Raw genomic sequence first — 23,466 nt, forward strand, 5'->3', positions numbered from 1 at the left:
GATGTACTGGGCCGCTGGTGCTCGCCAGTTCACCAAAAGCAAAAGGTAGCGCGGCACTAGTACTGGCACTCTGCTGCATATGAGAGTCATCAAAATTTACCAGCAAGTGCTAACAGAGATCAGGCCTGATTCTGCCAACACGGTTTTGTGTGCAATGTATCAAGTGACAGTGACTTACTGGCACTGCACTTGCTGGGGGAGAAGGGGGGGTGTAAGAGTAGGGGCTAAACGCAGGTGCCGAGGCTGATCCCGCTAATACTGCATTTTTAGGGACACTATACTAATGTGAACGGTGGTATAGTGCTGATCTGATCAAAGATATTGATCCATTCAGACACTATACTAGCAATGGAGGTTTATTGTGCATGAGCGTGTTCCTGGCAATCAAGGGGTTAAATGTGATTACTGGAGTATTGACGGGCAATCTGACGCTATCTGGGAGGGGCGTGAAAACCATGGGAGCGCAAATCACATATATATATATATATATGTGATTTTGCGCACCTGTGCCGCCCTGTAGCAGTATTTCAGCTATAGGGCGATCAGGAAGCGGTTACAGAAGCGGTTTGTGTTATGGAGCTGCGTCACTTTAACTGACAATTGCGCAGTCATGCAACGTTGCACCAAAATTAAATTTACATCCTTTTTCCCCACGAATTGGGCTTTCTTTCGGTGGTATTTGATCGCCTGTGCGGCTTTTTTTTTTTTTTGCGCTATAAAAAAAAAGACCGACAATTTTGAGAAAAAAAACAATAATTTGGACTTTTTGCTATAAAACATGTCCAGTAAAAGAATGTAAAAATCAAATTTTGGCAAATTTTGACCAAAATGTGTTCTGCGACATCTTTGCTAAAAAAAAAAAACCCAATACGTGTAAATTAATTGTTTTACGTGAAAGTTATAATGTTTACAAATGGAGATATAGATACTGTATTTTTAATTTTTTTTATACTAATAATAGTGGCGCTCAGCGACTTATGGCAGTGAACAGCGACTTATAGCGGGACTGCGGCGGACATTCTGACACTGGGGGGGGGGGAACTGACTTGGGGTCACTGACATCCCCAGTTACACCAATACAGTGATCAGTGCAAAAAAAAAAAAAAACACTGACACTGTACTAATGGCACTGGGGAGGAAGGGGTCAACTTTTGGAGACAATCAAAGGGTTAACTATGTGAGAGGAGTGTTTTACTAGGGGGCGGGGGTGTGTACTGCTCTGTTACACACTGTTCCAGGAGGCTGTGTCCAGCGATCCCAGAACAGTGTGCTGAAAGCTGCCAGGGAGAAAAGCTCCATTGAAACCAATGCAGCCTTCCTCTCTGTCAGTGATTGCCAGCAATTGCCGGGCTCCGGTGGGTAATCACCGGCCGGGAACCAGTGATTGACACTCGCGGCCGCGATCGGTGCTGCGGGTGGGGCAGTCGCGCGCCCCCCTACCCCAGAAAGCAGGACCACGTTTCTATACGTGATCCTGCGCACAGGGCCGCCTTGTAGCAGTATATGTACTGCGGGCAGTCCCCTAGTGGTTAACGTATGTAAACAGATGATCATCCATTTACATACGCTACTCCATAGAAATACATGGGGGTTTTTTATTTGTAAACAGGCAGATGAAAAAGGGAATGCCCGTGTGAAAGGGGCCTAAGATCCAGGTGTAAGATTAACCAAATATATCAAGCAGGTGCTAATGATCATCAATTTCAAATGTAGGTTAACAGCCATTAACTGAAACAGAAACAGCTGTGTAGGAGGCCTAAAACTGGGTGAGGAACAGCCAAACTCTGCTACAAAAGCCGGCCTAACATTGGTTGCATTCTGAAATAATTTTCTTTTGAAAATCTTTTCTAAGAATTTTCGTTTGAATTTCACACCATTAGTCGGCCACAGAAACGGCCGATTGTCGTGCAACCATCGGATTTGAGTGATCAGGCATGTTGGAAATTTTTTGAAAAACGAACTAGTTTCTAATCAATGATGGGAGAATCGTGTGAGAAATATAATTGAAAAAAAAACGAGCTGTGACCTGGAAAGAAAATTCCTGGCTACGAAAAAATTATTTTCTGTAGCAACATGTGAAATTGAAGGCTTGGTTGGTCGAATTTCGAAATCAATATAGGCACCATCGGATTACAAAGCACATGAAATTTCTGAATTTCTAAAGAAAATTTGGATTTCGACCCGTGTGTGGCCTGCATAAGGCGAGGTTGTAGAACACAGTTTTAGGTCATAGGTCATACACCATGGCAAGACTGAGCGGAGCACCAAGACACAAGGCAGTTGTCCTGCATCGGCAAGGTCTCTTCCGGGCAAAGACTTTAAAGCAGACTGGGGTTCCAAGATGTGCTGTTCGAGCTCTTTTGAAGAAGCATAAAGAAAAAGGCAACGATGAGAACCGTATTCACAGTGGTCAGCAAAGGAAATTTAATGCGGCATGCTTCCTTCTCTTCCACATCAGAAGATGTCCAGCACCGTCTTTAGCACAGAACTGGTGGAAACCATTAAGACCCAGGAACACCCATCTATTGTCCGGAGAAGTCTGGAAGAAATGGGGTGCAGAAAATGGCAGCAGGTGCTCTGGACTGATGAGTCACAATGTGAAATGTTTGGCTGTAGCAGGAGGCAGTTTGTTGGCTGGAGAGCGGTACAACAACAAGTGTCTGCAGACAACTGTGAAGAATGGTGGAGGTTCCTTGCAAGTCTGGGCTGCATCTCTGCAACTGTAGTTGGAAATTTGGTCAGAGTTAATGATGTCGTCAATGCTGCGAAATACAGGCAGATACTTATCCATCATGCCATACTATCGGGGCCGTGTGTGATTGGTCTCAAATTTATTCTACAGCAGGACAACCACTCCAAACATACAGCCAATGTCATTAAGAACGATCTTCAGTGTAAAGAAGAACAAGGAGTCTTGGAAGTGATGGTTTGGCCTCCACAGAGCCCTGATCTCACCATCATGGAGTCTGTCTGAGATGACATGAAGAGACAGAAGGATCTGAGGCCACCTACATCCACAGAAGATCTGAGGCCACCTACATCCACAGAAGGATCTGAGGCGCCTACATCCACAGAAGATCTGAGGCCACCTACATCCACAGACGTGAGGCCACCTACATCCACAGAGGGTCTGAGGCGCCTACATCCACAGAAGGATCTGAGGCCACCTACATCCACAGAAGGATCTGAGGCCACCTACATCCACAGAAGGATCTGAGGCGCCTACATCCACAGAAGATCTGAGGCCGCCTACATCCACAGAAGGATCTGAGGCCGCCTACATCCACAGAAGATCTGAGGCCGCCTACATCCACAGAGGGATCTGAGGCCGCCTACATCCACAGAGGGATCTGAGGCCGCCTACATCCACAGAGGGATCTGAGGCCGCCTACATCCACAGAGGGATCTGAGGCCGCCTACATCCACAGAGGGATCTGAGGCCGCCTACATCCACAGAGGATCTGAGGCCACCTAAATCCAAAGATCTGAGGTTGGTTCTCTGAGATGTTTGGAACAACCTACCTGCTGAGTTCCTTCAAAAACTGCGTGCAAGTCTACCTAGAAGGTGGCGAAGGGCGATTACACCAAATACTCATTTCATTTGGATTTGTCTTGTCCTTTTTTTTTTCATTTTGTTAACTGATAAAAAACAAACTATGAACACTTCTGTTTCTGAAACAATTCTTCGTTGACAGTATTTCTTCACACCCGCCTAAAACTTTTGCACAGTAGCGTAGATACAGGGATGAGGGAGGATATGGGGTCGGAAAGTTGGGGGAGACAAGCAATAAGAGGCATGGGGGTTCACAGAGAGGGAAAGAAGAGGACAATGGGGTGACAGGGTTGCAAGGTATGGAAGGGATAGGAGTTTGATGGCAATGGAAGAGGTGGCATAAAAGGGGGAGGGGCAGTGGGCTGATATTGTACACAGGAATATTATTCACATAGCTCCTCCCCCTCCCAGTGTCCACCCTCTAAGAGACAGGAAAGGGGAAAGAAGGGAGGGAAGAAGGTGTTTTCCTGCCCTTCTCCAACATGGCGGCCGCGGTCCCGGCTGCGGTCGCCATGGTGACAGAGGCCTGTATCCAGGGAAGTGACGCGCCCGCCAGAAGCGGAAGTGGCGGTGCGGACAGCTGGGTTTCCGGCTCGGCTGGGTTTGGTCCGGAGAGTGAGCGGAGAGGACGGAGGGACCCGCATCACCATGGCGGTGTCCGAGGCCCAGCTCAAGAAGATGCTGAGCAAGGTGAGAGGGACACGCCCCCCGACGGTCACCTGACAGCCCTCTGTCCACCTGTCACCCCAAATCTACCCCCCCCCTCCGGACTCCAGACTATAGTCCCCCATTACCCGTCACCCTTCCCCCCATGACTATCACCCCAATATGTCATCTGTCACCCCTTCTACTGCCCCCTCCCCCATTATCTGTCACCCCACTATCCACCTGCCTGCCATTCCAGACTTTGCTGTATCATCTGTCACCCTGCTATACACCCCATCACCTGTCACCCCACTATACACCCCATCATCTGTCACCCCACTATACACCCCATCTGTCACCCCACTGTACACCCCATCATGTCACCCTACTATACACCCCATCATGTCACCCCACTATACACCCCATCATCTGTCACCCCACTATACACCCCATCTGTCACCCCACTATGCACCCCATCATCTGTCACCCCACTATACACCCCATCATCTGTCACCCCACTATACGCCCCATCATCTGTCACCCCACTATACGCCCCATCATGTCACCCCACTATACGCCCCATCATCTGTCACCCCACCATGTCACCCTACTATACACCCCATCATCTGTCACCCCACTATACACCCCATCATCTGTCACCCCACTATACACCCCATCATCTGTCACCCCACTATACACCCCATCATCTGTCACCCCACTATACGCCCCATCATGTCACCCTACTATACGCCCCATCATCTGTCACCCCACTATACGCCCCATCATACGTCACCCCACTGTACACCCCATCATGTCACCCTACTATACACCCCATCATGTCACCCTACTATACACCCCATCATCTGTCACCCCACTATCTGCCCCATCATCTGTCACCCCACTGTACGCCCCATCATCTGTCACCCCACTGTACGCCCCATCATCTGTCACCCCACTGTACGCCCCATCATCTGTCACCCCACCGTACTCCCCCATCCTGTGTCACCCCACCGTGCGCCCCATCCTGTGTCACCCCACCGTGCGCCCCATCTGTCACCCCACTATTCCACTATACGCTCCATCATTTGTCACCCCATTATCATTCCACTATACACCCCATCATCTGTCACCCCACTATTATTCCAGTATACACCCCATCATCTGTCACCCCACTATTATTCCAGTATACACCCCATCATCTGTCACCCCACTATACGCCCCATCATGTCACCCCACTATACGCCCCATCATGTCACCCCACTATACGCCCCATCATCTGTCACCCCACTGTACACCCCATCATGTCACCCTACTATACACCCCATCATCTGTCACCCCACTATACACCCCATCATCTGTCACCCCACTATACACCCCATCATCTGTCACCCCACTATACACCCCATCATCTGTCACCCCACTATACGCCCCATCATGTCACCCCACTATACGCCCCATCATGTCACCCCACTATACGCCCCATCATCTGTCACCCCACTATACGCCCCATCATCTGTCACCCCACTGTACACCCCATCATGTCACCCCACTGTACACCCCATCATGTCACCCTACTATACACCCCATCATGTCACCCCACTGTACACCCCATCATGTCACCCTACTATACACCCCATCATGTCACCCCACTATACACCCCATCATCTGCCCCCCCACCATCTGCCCCTTCATCTGTCACCCCACTATATGCCCCATCATCTGTCACCCCACTGTACGCCCCATCATCTGTCACCCCACTGTACGCCCCATCATCTGTCACCCCACTGTACGCCCCATCATCTGTCACCCCACTGTACGCCCCATCATCTGTCACCCCACCGTACTCCCCCATCCTGTGTCACCCCACCGTGCGCCCCATCCTGTGTCACCCCACCGTGCGCCCCATCATCTGTCACCCCACCGTACGCCCCCATCCTCTGTCACCCCACTATTCCACTATACGCTCCATCATTTGTCACCCCATTATCATTCCACTATACACCCTATCATCTGTCACCCCACTATTATTCCAGTATACACCCCATCATCTGTCACCCCACTATTATTCCAGTATACACCCCATCATCTGTCACCCCACTATTATTCCAGTATACACCCCATCATCTGTCACCCCACTATTCCCGTCACTCCAGTATACACCCTATCATCTGTCACCCCACTATTCCCGTCATTCCAGTATACACCCCATCATCTGTCACCCCACTATTCCCGTCATTCCAGTATACACCCTATCATCTGTCACCCCACTATTCCCGTCATTCCAGTATACACCCCATCATCTGTCACCCCACTATTCCCGTCATTCCAGTATACACCCCATCATCTGTCACCCCACTATTCCCCTGTAATTACAAAGTCGCACAGGACCCTCTTTGTAATGGCACTCAAATCGCAATGTGTGTGGATCTTCCCCATGTGAACGACTTCAACAGGAACACATAATATCTAGCCTGTTATGCAAATCTGCGAGTTTGCCAACGCATCCAGAATCACATGTGTGTGAACCGGGGCGGCTCCATTCACACCCAGCATTGTTGGAACATGGCAGAATCGCTGTGATGGCAAAACGCAGGTTCAGGCGCCATTATTTTCAATGGCGCCTAAAATTTGTGCGGTTTTGCCTGGATTATCGCGCTGCAAATCGCAAAGTTGGTTTTCCAGAAATTGTCCCGGGCGCTGCCAGCCCGCACCACGCTACAAAAACTGACACCTAGATTCAAAGAAAATTTGTCAGGCCCCGCCTCATCCCCCTTCCTGTTATTACAGTGTGCGCCCCATCATCTGTCACTTCCTACCTGTTTCCCTCTACTGGTCTGTCCTCTTCTGTCACCCGGCACCCCATCAGTCTATATATATATATATATATATATACAGTGGGGATCGAAAGTTTGGGCACCCCAGCTAAAAATTTGTATTAATGTGCATAAAGAAGCCAAGGAAAGATGGAAAAATCTCCAAAAGGCATCAAATTACAGATTAGACATTCTTATAATATGTCAACAAACGTTAGATTTTATTTCCATCATTTACACTTTCAAAATAACAGAAAACAAAAAAATGGCGTCTGCAAAAGTTTGGGCACCCCGCAGAATTTATAGCATGCACTGCCCCCTTTGCAAAGCTGAGACCTGCCAGTGTCATGGATTGTTCTCAATCATCGTCTGGGAAGACCAGGTGATGTCAATCTCAAAGGTTTTAAATGCCCAGACTCATCTGACCTTGCCCCAACAATCAGCACCATGGGTTCTTCTAAGCAGTTGTCTAGAAAACTGAAACTGAAAACAGTTGACGCTCACAAAGCTGGAGAAGGCTATAAGAAGATAGCAAAGCGTTTTCAGATGTCAATATCCTCTGTTCGGAATGTAAGTAAGAAATGGCAGTCATCAGGAACAGTGGAAGTTAAAGCAAGATCTGGAAGACCAAGAAAAATATCAGACAGAACAGCTCGCAGGATTGTGAGAAAAACAATTCAACACCCACGTTTGACTGCACGATCCCTCCAGAAAGATCTGGCAGACACTGGAGTTGTGGTACACTATTCCACTATAAAGAGATACTTGTACAAATATGGTCTTCATGGAAGAGTCATCAGAAGAAAACCTCTTCTACGTCCTCACCACAAAAATCATCGTTTGAACTTTGCAAATGAACATATAGACAAGCCTGATGCATTTTGTAAACAAGTTCTGTGGACCGATGAGGTTAAAATTGAACTTTTTGGCCAGAATGAGCAAAGGTACGTTTGGAGAAGAAGGGGCACAGAATTTAATGAAAAGAACCTCTGTCCAACTGTTAAGCATGGGGTTGGATCAATCATGCTTTGGGGTTGTGTTGCAGCCAGTGGCACAGGGAACATCTCACAAGTAGAAGGAAAAATGGATTCAATAAAATTTCAGCAAATTTTGGATGGTAACTTGATGCCATCTGTGAAAAAGCTGAAGTTAAAGAGAGGATGGCTTCTACAAATGGATAATGATCCTAAACACACCTCGAAATCCACGGGGGATTACATCAAGAGGCGTAAACTGAAGGTTTTGCCATGGCCTTCACAATCTCCTGACCTCAACATAATTGAAAATCTATGGATAGACCTTAAAAGAGCAGTGCGTGACAGACAGCCCAGAAATCTCAAAGAACTGGAAGACTTTTGTAAGGAAGAATGGGCAAAGATACCTCAAACAAGAATTGAAAGACTCTTGGCTGGCTACAAAAAGCGTTTACAAGCTGTGATACTTGCCAAAGGGGGCAGTACAAGATATTAACTCTGCAGGGTGCCCAAACTTTTGCAGACGCCATTTTTTTGTTTTCTGTTATTTTGAAAGTGTAAATGATGGAAATAAAATCTAACTTTTGTTGACATATTATAAGAATGTCTAATCTGTAATTTGATGCCTTTTGGAGATTTTTCCATCTTTCCTTGGCTTCTTTATGCACATTAATACAAATTTTTAGCTGGGGTGCCCAAACTTTCGATCCCCACTGTGTGTGTGTGTGTGTATATATATATATATATATATATATATATATATATATATATATATATACAGTGGGGCAAAAAAGTATTTAGTCACCACCAATTGTGCAAGTTCTCCCACTTAAAAAGATGAGAGAGGCCTGTAATTGGCATCATAGGTAGACCTCAACTATGAGAGACAAAATGAGAAAACAAATCCAGACAATCACATTGGCTGATCTGGAAAGAATTTATTTGAAAATTATGGTGGAAAATAAGTATTTGGTATCGCAGGATCCTCTCTATGGTAAAGAAAAACCCATTCACAACATCCAGACAAGTGAAGGACACTCTCCAGGAGGTGGGCGTATCATTGTCAAAGTCTGCAATCAAGAGAAGACTTCACGAGAGCAAATACAGAGGGTTCACCACAAGGTGCAAACCATTCATAAGACTGAAGAATAGAGAAGCCAGATTAGACTTTGCCAAAAAACCTCTAAAAAAGCCGGACTAGTTCTGGAAAAGTATTCTTTGGACGGATGAAACTAAGATGAATCTGAATGACGGGGAGAAAAAAGTGTGGAGAAGGCTGTAAAAAAAATAAAAGTCAGCAGCTACAAAAACTGTAGCTGCTGACTTTTAAAAAACAGCCACTTACCTATCCCTCGGTCCCGTGTTACCTCCGCCGCAGCCCGTTTCACCGGCCATCCTGTATTCCAGGCGCCGGTATCTTCAGTGTGGGCCCCCGGCTGCGACAGCTTGCGGCTTCACAGCCGGGTACCCACTGCGCATGCGCGAATAGCACTGCACTTCCTGAATGACCCCATAGTCTTCTGGGACCTGTCACGTGTCCCACAAGACTTCGGGGAGGGAGGACAACTTCTGCTTCCGATCGCCTAGGTGATCGCAGCGGAAGTGGGAGCGGGTACCTGTCATATTCGGATACCCGTTCCCCCTCACTCCCCAAAGGTGCCAATCCTTAATGGGGACCAATCTTTAAAGCGGAACTTCCTTTTTTTGGGTGGAACTCCACTTTAAAGTAGAACTGAAGTCAGAAAATTAAATCAGAACTATGCTTGTCTCAGTTCCAGTGATGCAGCTTCCCCTCTGCGCTCCCAGCCACTGACATCTTCAAGCGGACAGCTTCCGGGTCTCGAACGCTTGCCGCTGTCATTGGCCGGGCAGGAATGATGCCACTCCTGCGCATGTGTGGGAGTTTCATCAAATTCGACTTTGCAGAATTTGTACAGTGAGCCGCGCATGCGCAGCTCACTGTACAGGGGTAGACAGGCAGGTAAGCAGCTTTAATGCAGAAGAGACAAAGCATTTATCTTCTGCATTAAAATTCCGGCCTGTCCGCCAATTTTTATTTTTTAGTTAAAGTTCCCCTTTAAGTCCTGCTGGGTCACTTCAGGCTGGCAACTTTTGCAGGTATTGCAATGTAAAACATTAACCACTTGCCACACGTGCTATAGCCGAATAACGGATACAGCGCGGTTGTCCAGTTCTGGGAGGGTGGCATATGACATCTTCCCAGAAGGTGCACCCGGGGATCTTCGCTGTGTCTTGTAAAAGGCCAATCATGGCAATCTTTTACCATGTGATCAGCTGTGCCCAATGACACAGCAGATCACTGGGTAAATACAGTTCCTGGTTATCGGCTGCACTTTCCTCACGCTGTCACAGTGTGAGGAAAGTACTGCCGAGAATCGGCAATTGTCAGCGAGCAGATCAGCACTGATTAGCAGTGCCACCCACCTGTGCCTAGCAGTGCCGCCCATCAGTGCCACCTAGCAGTGCCGCCCACCTGTGCCCAGAGGTGCCTAGCAGTGCCGCCCACCTGTGCCTAGCAGTGCCACCCATCAGTGCTGCCCACCTGTGCCCAGAAGTGCCTAGCAGTGCCACCCACCTGTGCCCAGAAGTGCCTAGCAGTGCCGCCTACCTGTGCCCAGAAATGCCTAGCAGTGCCACCCATCAGTGCCGCCCACCTGTGCCTAGCAGTGCCACCCACCTGTGCCCAGAAGTGCCTAGCAGTGCCACCCATCAGTGCCGCCCACCTGTGCCTAGCAGTGCCACCCACCTGTGCCCAGAAGTGCCTTGCAGTGCCACCCATCAGTGCTGCCCACCTGTGCTCAGAAGTGCCTAGCAGTGCCACCCATCAGTGCCGCCCACCTGTGCCTAGCAGTGCCACCCACCTGTGTCCAGAAATGCCTAGCAGTGCCACCCATCAGTGCCACCCACCTGTGCCTAGCAGTGCCACCCACCTGTGCCCAGAAGTGCCTAGCAGTGCCACCCATCAGTTCTGCCCAGCAGTGCCATTAGTCTGTGCCACCTATCAGTGCTGCCCGTCAGTGTTGCCAATCAGTGCTGCCTATCTGTGCCACCTCATCAGTTCCCATCAGTGCTGCCTATTAGTGCAGCCTCATCAACACTCATCAATGAAAAAGAAAAATTACCTGTTTGCAACATTTTATATTAGAAACAAAGAAAAACTTTTTTTTTTTTTTTTCAAATTTTTTGCTCTTTTTTTGTTTATAGCGCAAATAAAACACCCCAGTGGTGATTAAATACCACCAAAAGAAACCTCAATTTGTGTGAAAAAAATGATGCAATTGTCATTCAAAGTGCAACAGCGCTGAAAGCTGAAAATTGGCCTGGGCAGGAAGGGGGTATAGGTGCCCGGCAGGCGAGGGGTTAATAAGTGCCTGTACTGTTTAACATCCAGTAACACACTGCCCCACCCTGCTCTGCACATGCTCAGTTGCTCTCCATTTTTAGGCAGTGCTGAATTCGTAGAGGTCTGCTGACAGCCTTAGGGCCAGTTCACACTACATGCGTTTTTAGTGGCTTTTTTTCTGCATCCAAAACGCACAGAAAGTAGGTGATATGGTGGTCAATGTCATAGTTCACATCAGTGCTTGCAGTTCCAGCGCGTTCCGGTTGCAGAAACAAAAGTAGAACAGGTGGCATTTTTTTCTGCACAGAACTGTACTGAAACTCTGTAAAACGCAAAAACGCACGTCCATATTTAAATTGAAGAAAAAGAGGGGGAAAAACAAACTTGAATGCATAAAAACCGCACTGGAATGCATAAAAAATGCACCAGAATTTGTCAAAAACGCAAATGTGGAAACGCATCCTGAAAGCATCTGGACTGTTTCTATAGTTTGAATCGGCCCCTAAAGCGGAAGTAAATCCTCCTCCGCCAAGGAAGCTGCTTCTGTTTGATCTGCAACTGCCGCTGTGCTGCACAAGTGATCAGTTATGACTCCAGTCATTTGATGGTTTGACAGTTTGGTTGATGACACAAACAAATGTGACAGTTAGTATTTCTGTCATTCTGGGGATGGAACTGGTTGTTTTAAACTGTTAGCCCCGGGTCACACTAATGCAATGTGGGAAAATGGGGAATCCTGTGCGTTTCCCGCACCATATTGCAATTGTACGGCATCCATGTGATCTGGCACGGGTGTCAATGTTAAATTAACGACACCCTGAAACAGATCGCAAAACACAGTGCGATTACCAGAATTCGCATCGCATGGGTGTTCACAAAAAAAGGGTCCTGCACTTTTTTGGTTCGGATGGAATGCGATTTGAGCCATACGGAACTCTCTCTCCCCCCTCGCTCTCTCTCTCCCCCCTCACTCCCCCCCCTTTCCCCGCCCTCTCTCTCGTCCCTCTCTCTCCCCCTCCCCCTCCCCCTCTCTCGTCCTTCTCTCTCCCCCTCCCCCTCTCCCCCCCTCTCTCTTTCCCCCTCCCTCTCTCTTTCCCCCTCCCTCTCTCTTTCCCCCTCCCTCTCTCTTTCCCCCTCCCTCTCTCTTTCCCTCTCCCTCTCTCTCCCCCCTCCCTCTCTCTCCCCCCTCCCTCTCTCTCCCCTCTCCCCCTCCCCCTCTCCCCCTCCCTCTCTCCCCCCTCCCTCTCTCTCCCCCCTCCCTCTCTCTCCCCCCTCCCCCTCTCTCCCCCCTCCCCCTCTCTCCCCCCTCCTCCTCTCTCCCCCCTCCCTCTCTCTCTCCCCCCTCTCTCTCTCTCCCCCCCCTCTCTCTCTCCCCCTCCCTCCCCCTCTCTCCCCCTCCCTCCCCCTCTCTCCCCCTCCCTCCCCCTCTCTTTCTCCCCCCTCTCTCCCTCCCCCCTCCCTCTCTCCCTCCCCCCTCTCTCTCTCTCCCTCCCTCTCCCTCCCCTCTCCCCTCTCCCTCCCCCCTCTCCCTCCCCCTCCCTCCCCCCTCCCCCTCCCCCCTCCCCCTCCCTCCCCCCTCCCTCTCCCCCTCCCTCCCCCCTCCCTCTCCCCCTCCCTCCCCCCTCCCTCTCCCCCTCCCTCCCCCTCTCTCCCCCCTCCCTCTCTCCCCCCTCTCCCTCCTTTCTCCCTCCCCCCTCCCTCTCTCCTGTCATTGTCATGTGTTGCAGAGCAGTCTCGTGATAGAAACCGGATCGCTCACCTCCTGAGTCATGGTGAGGTCATCCGAATCGAGTACACAGCCTGCTTAGGGAAGTGATAATACAGCACACATCAATGACGGATCATTCCGGAGGATGATTGGCAGAGGGGGTGTTATCCAGCGCTGGGCACCTAAGACTCACCAGACTTGGAGAACTAAAATGCACAGCATGCCCTGACTGCCATTGCCCTGGGGGTATTGAGCAGCCAGGTTTATTGTTGTTATCTTACAGAACAGCGGTCTCCAAAGTGCGGACCTTTGCTTGCCTTTATCCAGTCCTTAAGGCACTATTCCACCCACTGACACCACAAAGGGGCACTAATCCACCCACTGACACCACAAAGGGGCACTAATCCACCCACTGACACCACAAAGGGGCACTAATCCACCCACTGACACCACAAAGGGGCACTAATCCACCCACTGACACCACAAAGGGGCACTAATCCACCCACTGACACCACAAAGGGGCACTAATTTACCCACTGACACCACAAAGGGGCACTAATCCACCCACTGACACCACAAAGGGGCACTAATCCACCCACTGACACCACAAAGGGGCACTAATCCACCCACTGACACCAACAATGGGGCATTATTCCACCCACTGACACTACAAAGGGGCACTAATCCACTCACTGACACCACAAAGGGGCACTATTCCTCCCACTGACACCAGTGAAGGGGCACTATTCCTCCCACTGACACCACAAAGGGGCATTATTCCACCCACTGTCACCAACAATGAGGCATTATTCCTCCCACTGCCACCACAAAGGGGCACTATTCCTCCCATTGACACCAGTGAAGGGGCACTATTCCTCCCACTGACACCAGTGAAGGGGCACTATTCCACCCACTGACACCAGCGTTGGGGCACTATTCCTCCCAGTGACACCACAAAGGGGCATTATTCCTCCCACTGACACCAACAATGGGGCATTGTTCCACCCACTGACACCACAAAGAGGCACTAATCCACCCACTGACACCAACAATGGGGCATTATTCCACCCACTGACACCAGTGAAGGGGCACTATTCCTCCCACTGACACCAGTGAAGGGGCACTATTCCTCCCACTGACACCCCAAAGGGGCATTATTCCTCCCATTGACACCAGTGAAGGGGCATTATTCCTCCCACTGACACCAGCGTTGGGGCACTATTCCTCCCACTGACACCAACGATGGGGCACTATTCCTCCCACTGACACCAACGATGGGGCACTATTCCTCCCACTGACACCAACGATGGGGCACTATTCCTCCCACTGACACCAACGATGGGGCACTATTCCTCCCACTGACACCAACGATGGGGCACTATTCCTCCCACTGACACCAGCGATGGGGCACTATTCCTCCCACTGACACCAACGATGGGGCACTATTCTTTACTATACTGGGTGCAACTTGGCATGCGATTTGCATGCCACGCAACTTGCAAATTGCATGCAAAGTCGCACCCTATTGTCCATAATTACAGCGGTCATAGTGGTGCCGTTCCAACTTGGTCAGAACCGTATTGATTTCTGAAGTAGACATAGACATCTGTGACAGATATCTTGCAAATTGCACCTCAAGTCGGGATCGGTGTGACCAGGGGGGGGTAATTGCCTGGTTATATCGGTGCGATTTCAGGTGTGATTTGGGAATCACACCTAATGAATCGCATCTAATGAATGTGACTGTCAGTGTCTTTAGTGATTTGATGCAGCGCGATTTCTAAAGTAGTTCTTGCATCCATCACCTTTCCTGCAGTTTTGTTGCGATTTCACTTACATAGAATGTAATGGAAATTGTGCTGCAAATTGCAAGAAATCATTGAAAATCTTCACAAGTCGCAATAAAGTCTTCAGAAATCTCATCTGAAATTGTATCTGAAATTGCGCACAAATTGCGCGATTCTAAATCGCAGCGGTGTGACCGGTGACTAATACCCCTCAGTTCGCCATCCAGCCGCAGCAGATTTCGGTCCTTCATTGAATTTTACAGCCTGTCGTCAGCAGTGCTAGATGAACCCCCTTGGTCCCCCCCCCCCCACCTGCACCTAAACGGCGAGGTCTCATGAACGGGGCCCCAAACGCCATTTGTTACTGAGACCGTCGTCGCCCACATTTGCAGTCTCCCTGTCCTGCTCGTCGCGCGCTCTCTCTCTTCTCTCTTTCCTCTCCCCCTTCTCTCTCTCCTTCTCTCTCCCCCCTCTCTCTCTCCTTCTCTCTCTCCTTCTCTCTCCCCCTTCTCTCTCTCCTTCTCTCTCCCCCTTCTCTCTCTCCTTCTCTCTCCCCCCCTTCTCTCTCTCCTTCTCTCCCCCCCCCCTTCTCTCTCTCCTTCTCTCCCCCCCCTTCTCTCTCTCCTTCTCTCCCCCCCCTTCTCTCTCTCCTTCTCTCCCCCCCCCTTTTCTCTCTCCTTCTCTCTCCCCCTTCTCTCTCTCCTTCTCTCTCCCCCTTCTCTCTCTCCTTCTCTCTCCCCCCTTCTCTCTCTTTCTCTCTCCCCCCTTCTCTCTCTCCTTCTCTCTCCCCCTTCTCTCTCTCCCCCCTCCACCTCTCTCTCCCCCCTCCACCTCTCTCTCCCCCCTCCACCTCTCTCTCCCCCCCTCCACCTCTCTCTCCCCCCCTCCACCTCTCTCTCCCCCCCTCCACCTCTCTCTCCCCCCCTCCACCTCTCTCTCCCCCCTCCACCTCTCTCTCCCCCCTCCACCTCTCTCTCCCCCCTCCACCTCTCTCTCCCCCCCTCCACCTCTCTCTCCCCCCCTCCACCTCTCTCTCTCCCCCCTCCCCCCCCTCTCTCTCTCCCCCCTCCCCCCCCCTCTCTCTCTCATCTTTCCTTCTCTCTCTCCTCTCTCTCTCCTTCTCCCCCCGCCTCTCTCTCCCCCCCGCCTCTCTCTCCCCCCCGCCTCTCTCTCCCCGCCTCTCTCCCCCCCGCCTCTCTCCCCCCCGCCTCTCTCCCCCCCGCCTCTCTCCCCCCCGCCTCTCTCCCCCCGCCTCTCTCTCTCTCTCTCCCCCCGCCTCTCTCTCTCTCTCTCTCCCCCGCCTCTCTCTCTCTCTCTCCCCCGCCTCTCTCTCTCTCTCTCCCCCGCCTCTCTCTCTCTCTCCCCCGCCTCTCTCTCTCTCTCTCCCCCGCCTCTCTCTCTCTCCCGCCTCTCTCTCTCTCTCCCCCGCCTCTCTCTCTCTCCCCCGCCTCTCTCTCTCTCTCTCTCCCCCGCCTCTCTCTCTCTCTCTCTCCCCCGCCTCTCTCTCTCTCTCTCTCTCTCTCCCCCGCCTCTCTCTCTCTCCCCCGCCTCTCTCTCCCTCTCTCTCTCCCCCCCCTCTCGCCGTCCCCTCCCGCCCCCCCCTCTCCCGCCTCTCCCCCTCTCTCTCTCTCCCCTCTCTCCCCCCTCTCTCTCTCTCCCCCCTCTCTCTCCCCCCTCTCTCTCTCTCCCCCTCCCTCTCTCTCTTGACTTTTTCTTCCCTGCTTTCCCTTTTCTTCCGTCATCCTTCTATCTCTCTCACCCTCCCTCTCTATCCTGGATGGTACCCAGTAAAATCCGATGCACATTTCTATGTAAAGAATCCATTCGGGAATTTTGCAGTTACTATTTTTTTAGTGTCGTATTAAATGTTAATGATCAATTTTCTGTGTTTTTCAGTACAAATACAGAGACTTATCAGTACGAGAAATCCTAAACGTCACCGGATTGTACAGAGATCTCAAACCAACGCTTGACTCCTATGGTAAGTGTCTGCACTCACCTGATGGCCGTTTAAAGCATCTCCAACCATATTTATTATGTTGCCTTTTATATATTATATATTTTATTTAAATTTTATTTTTTATATATTTTTATATATTTATTTTATTTATATTTTATTTTTTATATATTTTTATATATTATATATTTTTTTTTATATGCAGTGTAAAAGGGATTGCAAACCCATATTTATTTTAACCCCTTCACACCTTAAGGGTAAAACAAATGTTAATGCCTAAGCACAATTTTGCAACTTTGACATGTGTTAGCAGAACTGTACATAGCATCACAACTACTTTGTGCATCCAGGTGGATTATAACTTTTGTTTTCAGGACAAATTGGGCTTTCATTGGGTGGTAAATGGTAATGGATATCTCCTGATTGTTTTTTTTTTTTTTATTATCAAAGGAAAACTGACCCAAAAGTAGTAGTAAAAAAAAACGAAAACATTTTTTTTTAGTCTAGTTGTGTATTTTTTGCTGTTACCATACCCAACCACCCGGCACATTAAAGCTTACAATCTAGGAGGAAGGGTTGAGTGATACAAAAGGTAATAGCTGTGGGGGATGGGCTGATGGAGGAAATAAAAGGCAGTTTACTAGTTATAAGCAGGATAGGCTTCTTTAACCCCGTTATAGCCGAATGATGGCTACAGTGCGGTTATCCAGCTCTGGGAGGGCATCAGATGACGTCCTCCCAGGACGTACCCTCCCGCGATCTCTGCGATTATGTGTCCTATGGACACAACTGATCACATGATGAGGTAAAAGGCCAATCACAGCGGCCTTTTACCACATGATCATCTGTGTCCAATGACACAGCAAATTGTGGAGTAAATACAGTTGCCGGTTATCGGCAACACTTTCCTCACACTGTCACAGCGAGGGGAAATTACTGCCGATAACCGGGAGCTGTCAAAGAGCAGATTGGCACTGATGATTGGGGCACTGATGATCAGTGCCATGCAGTGGCACCCAGCAGTGCTGCCCAGCAGTTGCACCCATCATTGCTGCATATCAGTGCCCATCAGTATAGCCTATCAGTGCTGCCTATCCGTGCCACCTCATCAGTGCCGCCTATCAGTGACCATCATTGCTGCATGTCAGTGCCCATCAGTATAGCCTACCCGTGCCACCTCATCAGTGCCCAGCAGTGCCGCCTATCAGTGACCATCATTGCTGCATGTCAGTGCCCATCAGTATAGCCTATCAGTGCTGCCTATCCGTGCCACCTCACCAGTGCCCAGCAGTGCCGCCTATCAGTGACCATCATTGCTGCATGTCAGTGCCCATCAGTATAGCCCATCAGTGCTGCCTATCTGTGCCACCTCATCAGTGCCCAGCAGTGCCGCCTGTTAGTGCCGCCTATCAGTGACCATCATTGCTGCATGTCAGTGCCCATCATTGCTGCATGTCAGTGCTGCCTATCTGTGCCACCTCATCAGTGCCCAGCAGTGCTGCCAGTTAGGGCCGCCTATCAGTGATCATCATTGGTACATGTCAGTGCCCATCATTGCAGCCTATCAGTGCTGCCTATCTGTGCCACCTCATCAGTGCCCAGCAGTGCTGCCAGTGAGTGCTGCATATCAGTGCCCATCAGTATAGCCTATCAGTGCTGTCTATCCGTGCCACCTCATCAGTGCTCAGCAGTGCCGCCTATCAGTGACCATCATTGTTGCATGTCAGTGCCCATCATTGCAGCCTATCAGTGCTGCCTATCCGTGCCACCTCACCAGAGCCCATCAGTTCAGCCTCATCAACACACATCAGTAAAGGAAAAAAATTACAAAATGTGCTAAATTTTATAATTGAAACAAAGAAAACTTTTTTTCCTCAAATTTTTTGCCCTTTTTTGTTTATAGTGCAAAAAATAACACCCAGCAGCAATTAAATACCACCGAAAGAAAGCTGTATTTGTGTGAAAAAATTGTAAAAATTTCATATGGGTACAGTGTTGCATGACCGCGCAATTGTCATTCAAAGTGTGATAGAGCTGAAAGCTGAAATTTGGCCTGGACAGGAAGGGGTATAAGTGCTCAGTAGGCAAGGGGGTTAAAGAGAGAGGTTTTCAGGGATTGTCTAAAGGTGGATAGATTAGAAGGTAGATGGACAGGCTGGGGTAGGGAGTTCCATAGGATGGGAGAAGCTCAGGAGAAGTCCTGGAGGCGACCATTGGAGCAGGTGACACGGGAACTAGAGAACAGAAGGTCTTGGGAGTATCGAAGAGAGCAGTTTGGTTGGTATTTTCAGACCAGGTTGGTGATGTAGCTGGAGTTGTGTTTTACACTTTTGTTAATAAAAAATTAAAAAATTTTTAAAATAGAGCTGATAAGTTAAAACCGTAGAAAACAGCAATTCCCATATCAATATCAATAAAGCCGCATCTGCCTTTTATTACCGGACCTGTATATCCTGTTCATGTTCAGCGATACATTATATCTCACATCCATTGTGGGACCCGAGAGCCAGCTACAGATGTAAGATTTTATTTTCTTTCACAACAAAGCCAATCCGATGGGAGCGATATACAATGACATGAGTGTGTAAGGTGATCTCTCCTGCCGTAGTAGATGTTGGCACACTGACAGAGCACCAGGTGGAGGAGGGCGGCGGGCAATCTGGGAAAACCTGTTCTGTCTGAGCACAGTGCAGTCACTGTATCCTGTTCACTGACACCATACATGCGGACACCATGGCTTCCCTGCGACTCATCATTCACTGAGTGGTGTGTAAAATTCACTGCTGGCCCCGGCCCTCTGGGAGGATTGTTGTCCTCATGTCCTGTCCCGGGATATGTAGTGTAGGGGGCTCGGATCATTTCATGGCTCTGTCCACACGTTGGTGCATAAGAAGTGATCACAGTATAGTATGTGGAGGCTCTAGAATAGGGGTCTCCAAAGTTTTCAGTACGGGGGGCCCATCATGTATTATACAAATATTCAAAGGCCGAAAAAAATCAGTTTTTATAAATGAACAAATCAAAAGGTTTTACTTGGAATTTGTGATCATCGTGATAATGTAGATAGGAAAAAAACTTCATTCAACTTGCCGACCGAGTTATAGCCAGCATTCGCGCGGTCGTCCAGTTCTGGGAGGGCTCTATTCACATCCTCCCATGAACCCCGCCCCCCCAACCCCCGTGCGCCCCATGGAGTGTATCGGGCGCGCTCTGATCATGGCTCGAGGTAAAGGGCAAATCACAGCAGTCCTTTACCATGTTATCAGCTGTGTCCAATCACAGATGATCCCATTGTAAACAGGATTTGCAGGTTATTGGCAGTCCTCTCCTCACGCTGACAGCGGGTAAGCGGCAATCCACATAGGGGACATCTAAACTGATACTCAGGGCACTGATCATCAGTGCTGCCTTTCCGTGCCCATCAGTGATGCCTTTCAGTGTCCATCAATGTTGCCAATCAGTGCAGCCTGTCCTTGCCTCCTGTTCAGTGCTGACTGTCAGTGCCACTTAATCAGTGCAGCCTCATCATTGCAGCCTATCAGTGCCCATCAGTGCTACCTCATCAGTGCCCATCAGTGGAGCCTATCAGTGCAGCCTATCAGTGTTGCCTCATCATTGCAGCCTATCAGTGTCCATCAATGTTGCCAATCAGTGCAGACTGTCCGTGCCCTCCTGTTCAGTGCTGACTGTCGGTGCCGCATAATCAGTGCCCATCAGTGCAGCCTATCAGTGCTGCTTCATCAGTGCAGCCTATCAGTGCTGCCTCATCTGTGCAGCCTATCAGCGCCCATCTGTGCAGCCTATCAGCGCCCATCTGTGCAGCCTATCAGCGCCCATCTGTGCAGCCTATCAGCGCCCATCTGTGCAGCCTATCAGCGCCCATCTGTGCAGCCTCATCATTGCAGCCCATGTGTCCATCAATGCTGTCTATCAGTGCAGCCTGTCCTTGCCTCCTGTTCAGTGCTGACTGTCAGTGCCGCATATTCAGTGCCCATCAGTGCTGCCTCATCAGTGCAGCCTATTAGTGCCCATCAGTGAAGAAGACAAATGACTTATTTACATAACTTTATAACAGAAATTAAGAAAACCGTTTTTTCAGAATTTTCAATCTTTGTTTTTTCTTTGTTTAGCAAAAAAATAAAAAAAACTCCAGTGGTGATTAAATTACCGCCAAAAGAAAGCTCTATTTGTCTGAAAAAAAATGATACAAATTTTGTTTGGGTGCATTGTTGCACGACCGCGCAATAGTCATTCAAAGTGCGTCCGCACTGAAAGCTGGAAATTAGCCTGGGCAGGATGGGGGTGAAAGTGCCCGGTATTGAAGTGGTTAAAGCGTGACATGTTGGGTATCCATTTACTCGGCATAACATCATCTTTGATATTTTACTAAAGAAATGGGTATTATAGAATGTTTGTGCGCACCAAAATTCATGACCGTGTGCAAGGGAAAAAGAATCCAAATAAACTTGAGCCCAATGCAGGAATATACTTGCTGATCTGTCAGTAGTCCAGTCACCTCCTAGCTAGCTGTAGTGAGCAAACACCTCTCTCTGCGCGTTGAATATGTTTTATGTTTGTATTTTTCGGTCCAGAGTAATGCCGATCTTCATTGAATTTATTTCCTTCATTGTTTTGCAGTGTTCAACGATGGCACCTCCAGGGAACTGTTGAGCCTCTCTGGGACGATTCCTGTGCCATACAAAGGTAAGTGTTCTCTTACTCGCTGTGCGGTTTGTTGTGTATTTTATAGCTGCTTTCTTTTTTTTGTTGTTTTTGTTTAGTTTTTTATATATAGGAGTAAGATCATAGCTATAGCACAGCACAAACATGGCCACTGCAGAAAATGGTTGTAAACCTCTGACATGAAAAATGAACAAAGCATATGCTTCTCTAGGAGGGGCGTCAACCTGCATTTCATCACGGACCACATCAGCATTGAGTTTACCCTCAAAGAGTTGGTTGTATCTGTATGACTAGATGTCCAGAGCACCCCACCTCCCCTTACATCGCAGCGCACCCCACCTCCGGTTACATCGCAGCGCACCCCACCTCCCCTTACATCGCAGTGCACCCCACCTCCCCTTACATCGCAGCGCACCCCACCTCCGGTTACATCACAGCGCACCCCACCTCCCCTTACATCGCAGCGCACCCCACCTCCGGTTACATCGCAGCGCACCCCACCTCCCCTTACATCGCAGCGCACCCCACCTCCGGTTACATCACAGCGCACCCCACCTCCCCTTACATCGCAGCGCACCCCACCTCCCCTTACATCGCAGCGCACCCCACCTCCGGTTACATTGCAGCGCACCCCACCTCCCCTTACATCGCAGTGCACCCCACCTCCCCTTACATCGCAGCGCACCCCACCTCCCCTTACATCGCAGCGCACCCCACCTCCGGTTACATCGCAGCGCACCCCACCTCCCCTTACATCGCAGCGCACCCCACCTCCCCTTACATCGCAGCGCACCCCACCTCCCCTTACATCGCAGCGCACCCCACCTCCCCTTACATCGCAGCGCACCCCACCTCCCCTTACATCGCAGCGCACCCCACCTCCCCTTACATCGCAGCGCACCCCACCTCCCCTTACATCGCAGCGCACCCCACCTCCGGTTACATCGCAGCGCACCCCACCTCCGGTTACATCGCAGCGCACCCCACCTCCGGTTACATCGCAGCGCACCCCACCTCCCCTTACATCGCAGTGCACCCCACCTCCCCTTACATCGCAGTGCACCCCACCTCCCCTTACATCGCAGTGCACCCCACCTCCCCTTACATCGCAGTGCACCCCACCTCCGGTTACATCGCAGTGCACCCCACCTCCGGTTACATCGCAGTGCACCCCACCTCCGGTTACATCGCAGTGCACCCCACCTCCCCTTACATCGCAGCGCACCCCACCTCCCCTTACATCGCAGTGCACCCCACCTCCCCTTACATCGCAGTGCACCCCACCTCCGGTTACATCGCAGTGCACCCCACCTCCGGTTACATCGCAGTGCACCCCACCTCCGGTTACATCGCAGTGCACCCCACCTCCGGTTACATCGCAGTGCACCCCACCTCCGGTTACATCGCAGTGCACCCCACCTCCGGTTACATCGCAGTGCACCCCACCTCCGGTTACATCGCAGTGCACCCCACCTCCTGTTACATCGCAGTGCACCCCACCTCCGGTTACATCGCAGTGCACCCCACCTCCGGTTACATCGCAGTGCACTCCACCTCCCCTTACATCGCAGCGCACCCCACCTCCCCTTACATCGCAGCGCACCCCACCTCCCCTTACATCGCAGCGCACCCCACCTCCCCTTACATCGCAGCGCACCCCACCTCCCCTTACATCGCAGCGCACCCCACCTCCCCTTACATCGCAGCGCACCCCACCTCCGGTTACATCGCAGCGCACCCCACCTCCGGTTACATCGCAGCGCACCCCACCTCCGGTTACATCGCAGCGCACCCCACCTCCGGTTACATCGCAGCGCACCCCACCTCCGGTTACATCGCAGCGCACCCCACCTCCCCTTACTTCGCAGCGCACCCCACCTCCCCTTACTTCGCAGCGCACCCCACCTCCCCTTACTTCGCAGCGCACCCCACCTCCCCTTACTTCGCAGCGCACCCCACCTCCCCTTACATCGCAGCGCACC

At 50.4% G+C, this 23,466-nt stretch overlaps 1 protein-coding gene across 1 annotated transcript in view; it reads left to right on the forward strand.

The window, feature by feature from the left end:
- The first annotated feature begins 4,117 nt into the window (after positions 1–4,117).
- TSG101 (tumor susceptibility 101) overlaps positions 4,118–23,466 on the forward strand; it is a 56,364-nt gene continuing 37,015 nt past the window's right edge. Inside the window, exons 1-3 of the mRNA XM_089662282.1 lie at positions 4,118–4,243; positions 16,741–16,825; positions 21,440–21,505. Of these exons, the coding sequence (XP_089518408.1) occupies positions 4,202–4,243; positions 16,741–16,825; positions 21,440–21,505 (193 nt within the window). The 5' untranslated portion in view covers positions 4,118–4,201. The remainder of the gene's footprint in view (positions 4,244–16,740; positions 16,826–21,439; positions 21,506–23,466) is intronic.

Source organism: Staurois parvus, unplaced genomic scaffold, assembly GCF_062004578.1.
Source record: "Staurois parvus isolate SC_StPar_1 unplaced genomic scaffold, SC_StPar_1.0 ptg001452l, whole genome shotgun sequence".
NCBI classification, from domain to species: domain Eukaryota; kingdom Metazoa; phylum Chordata; class Amphibia; order Anura; family Ranidae; genus Staurois; species Staurois parvus.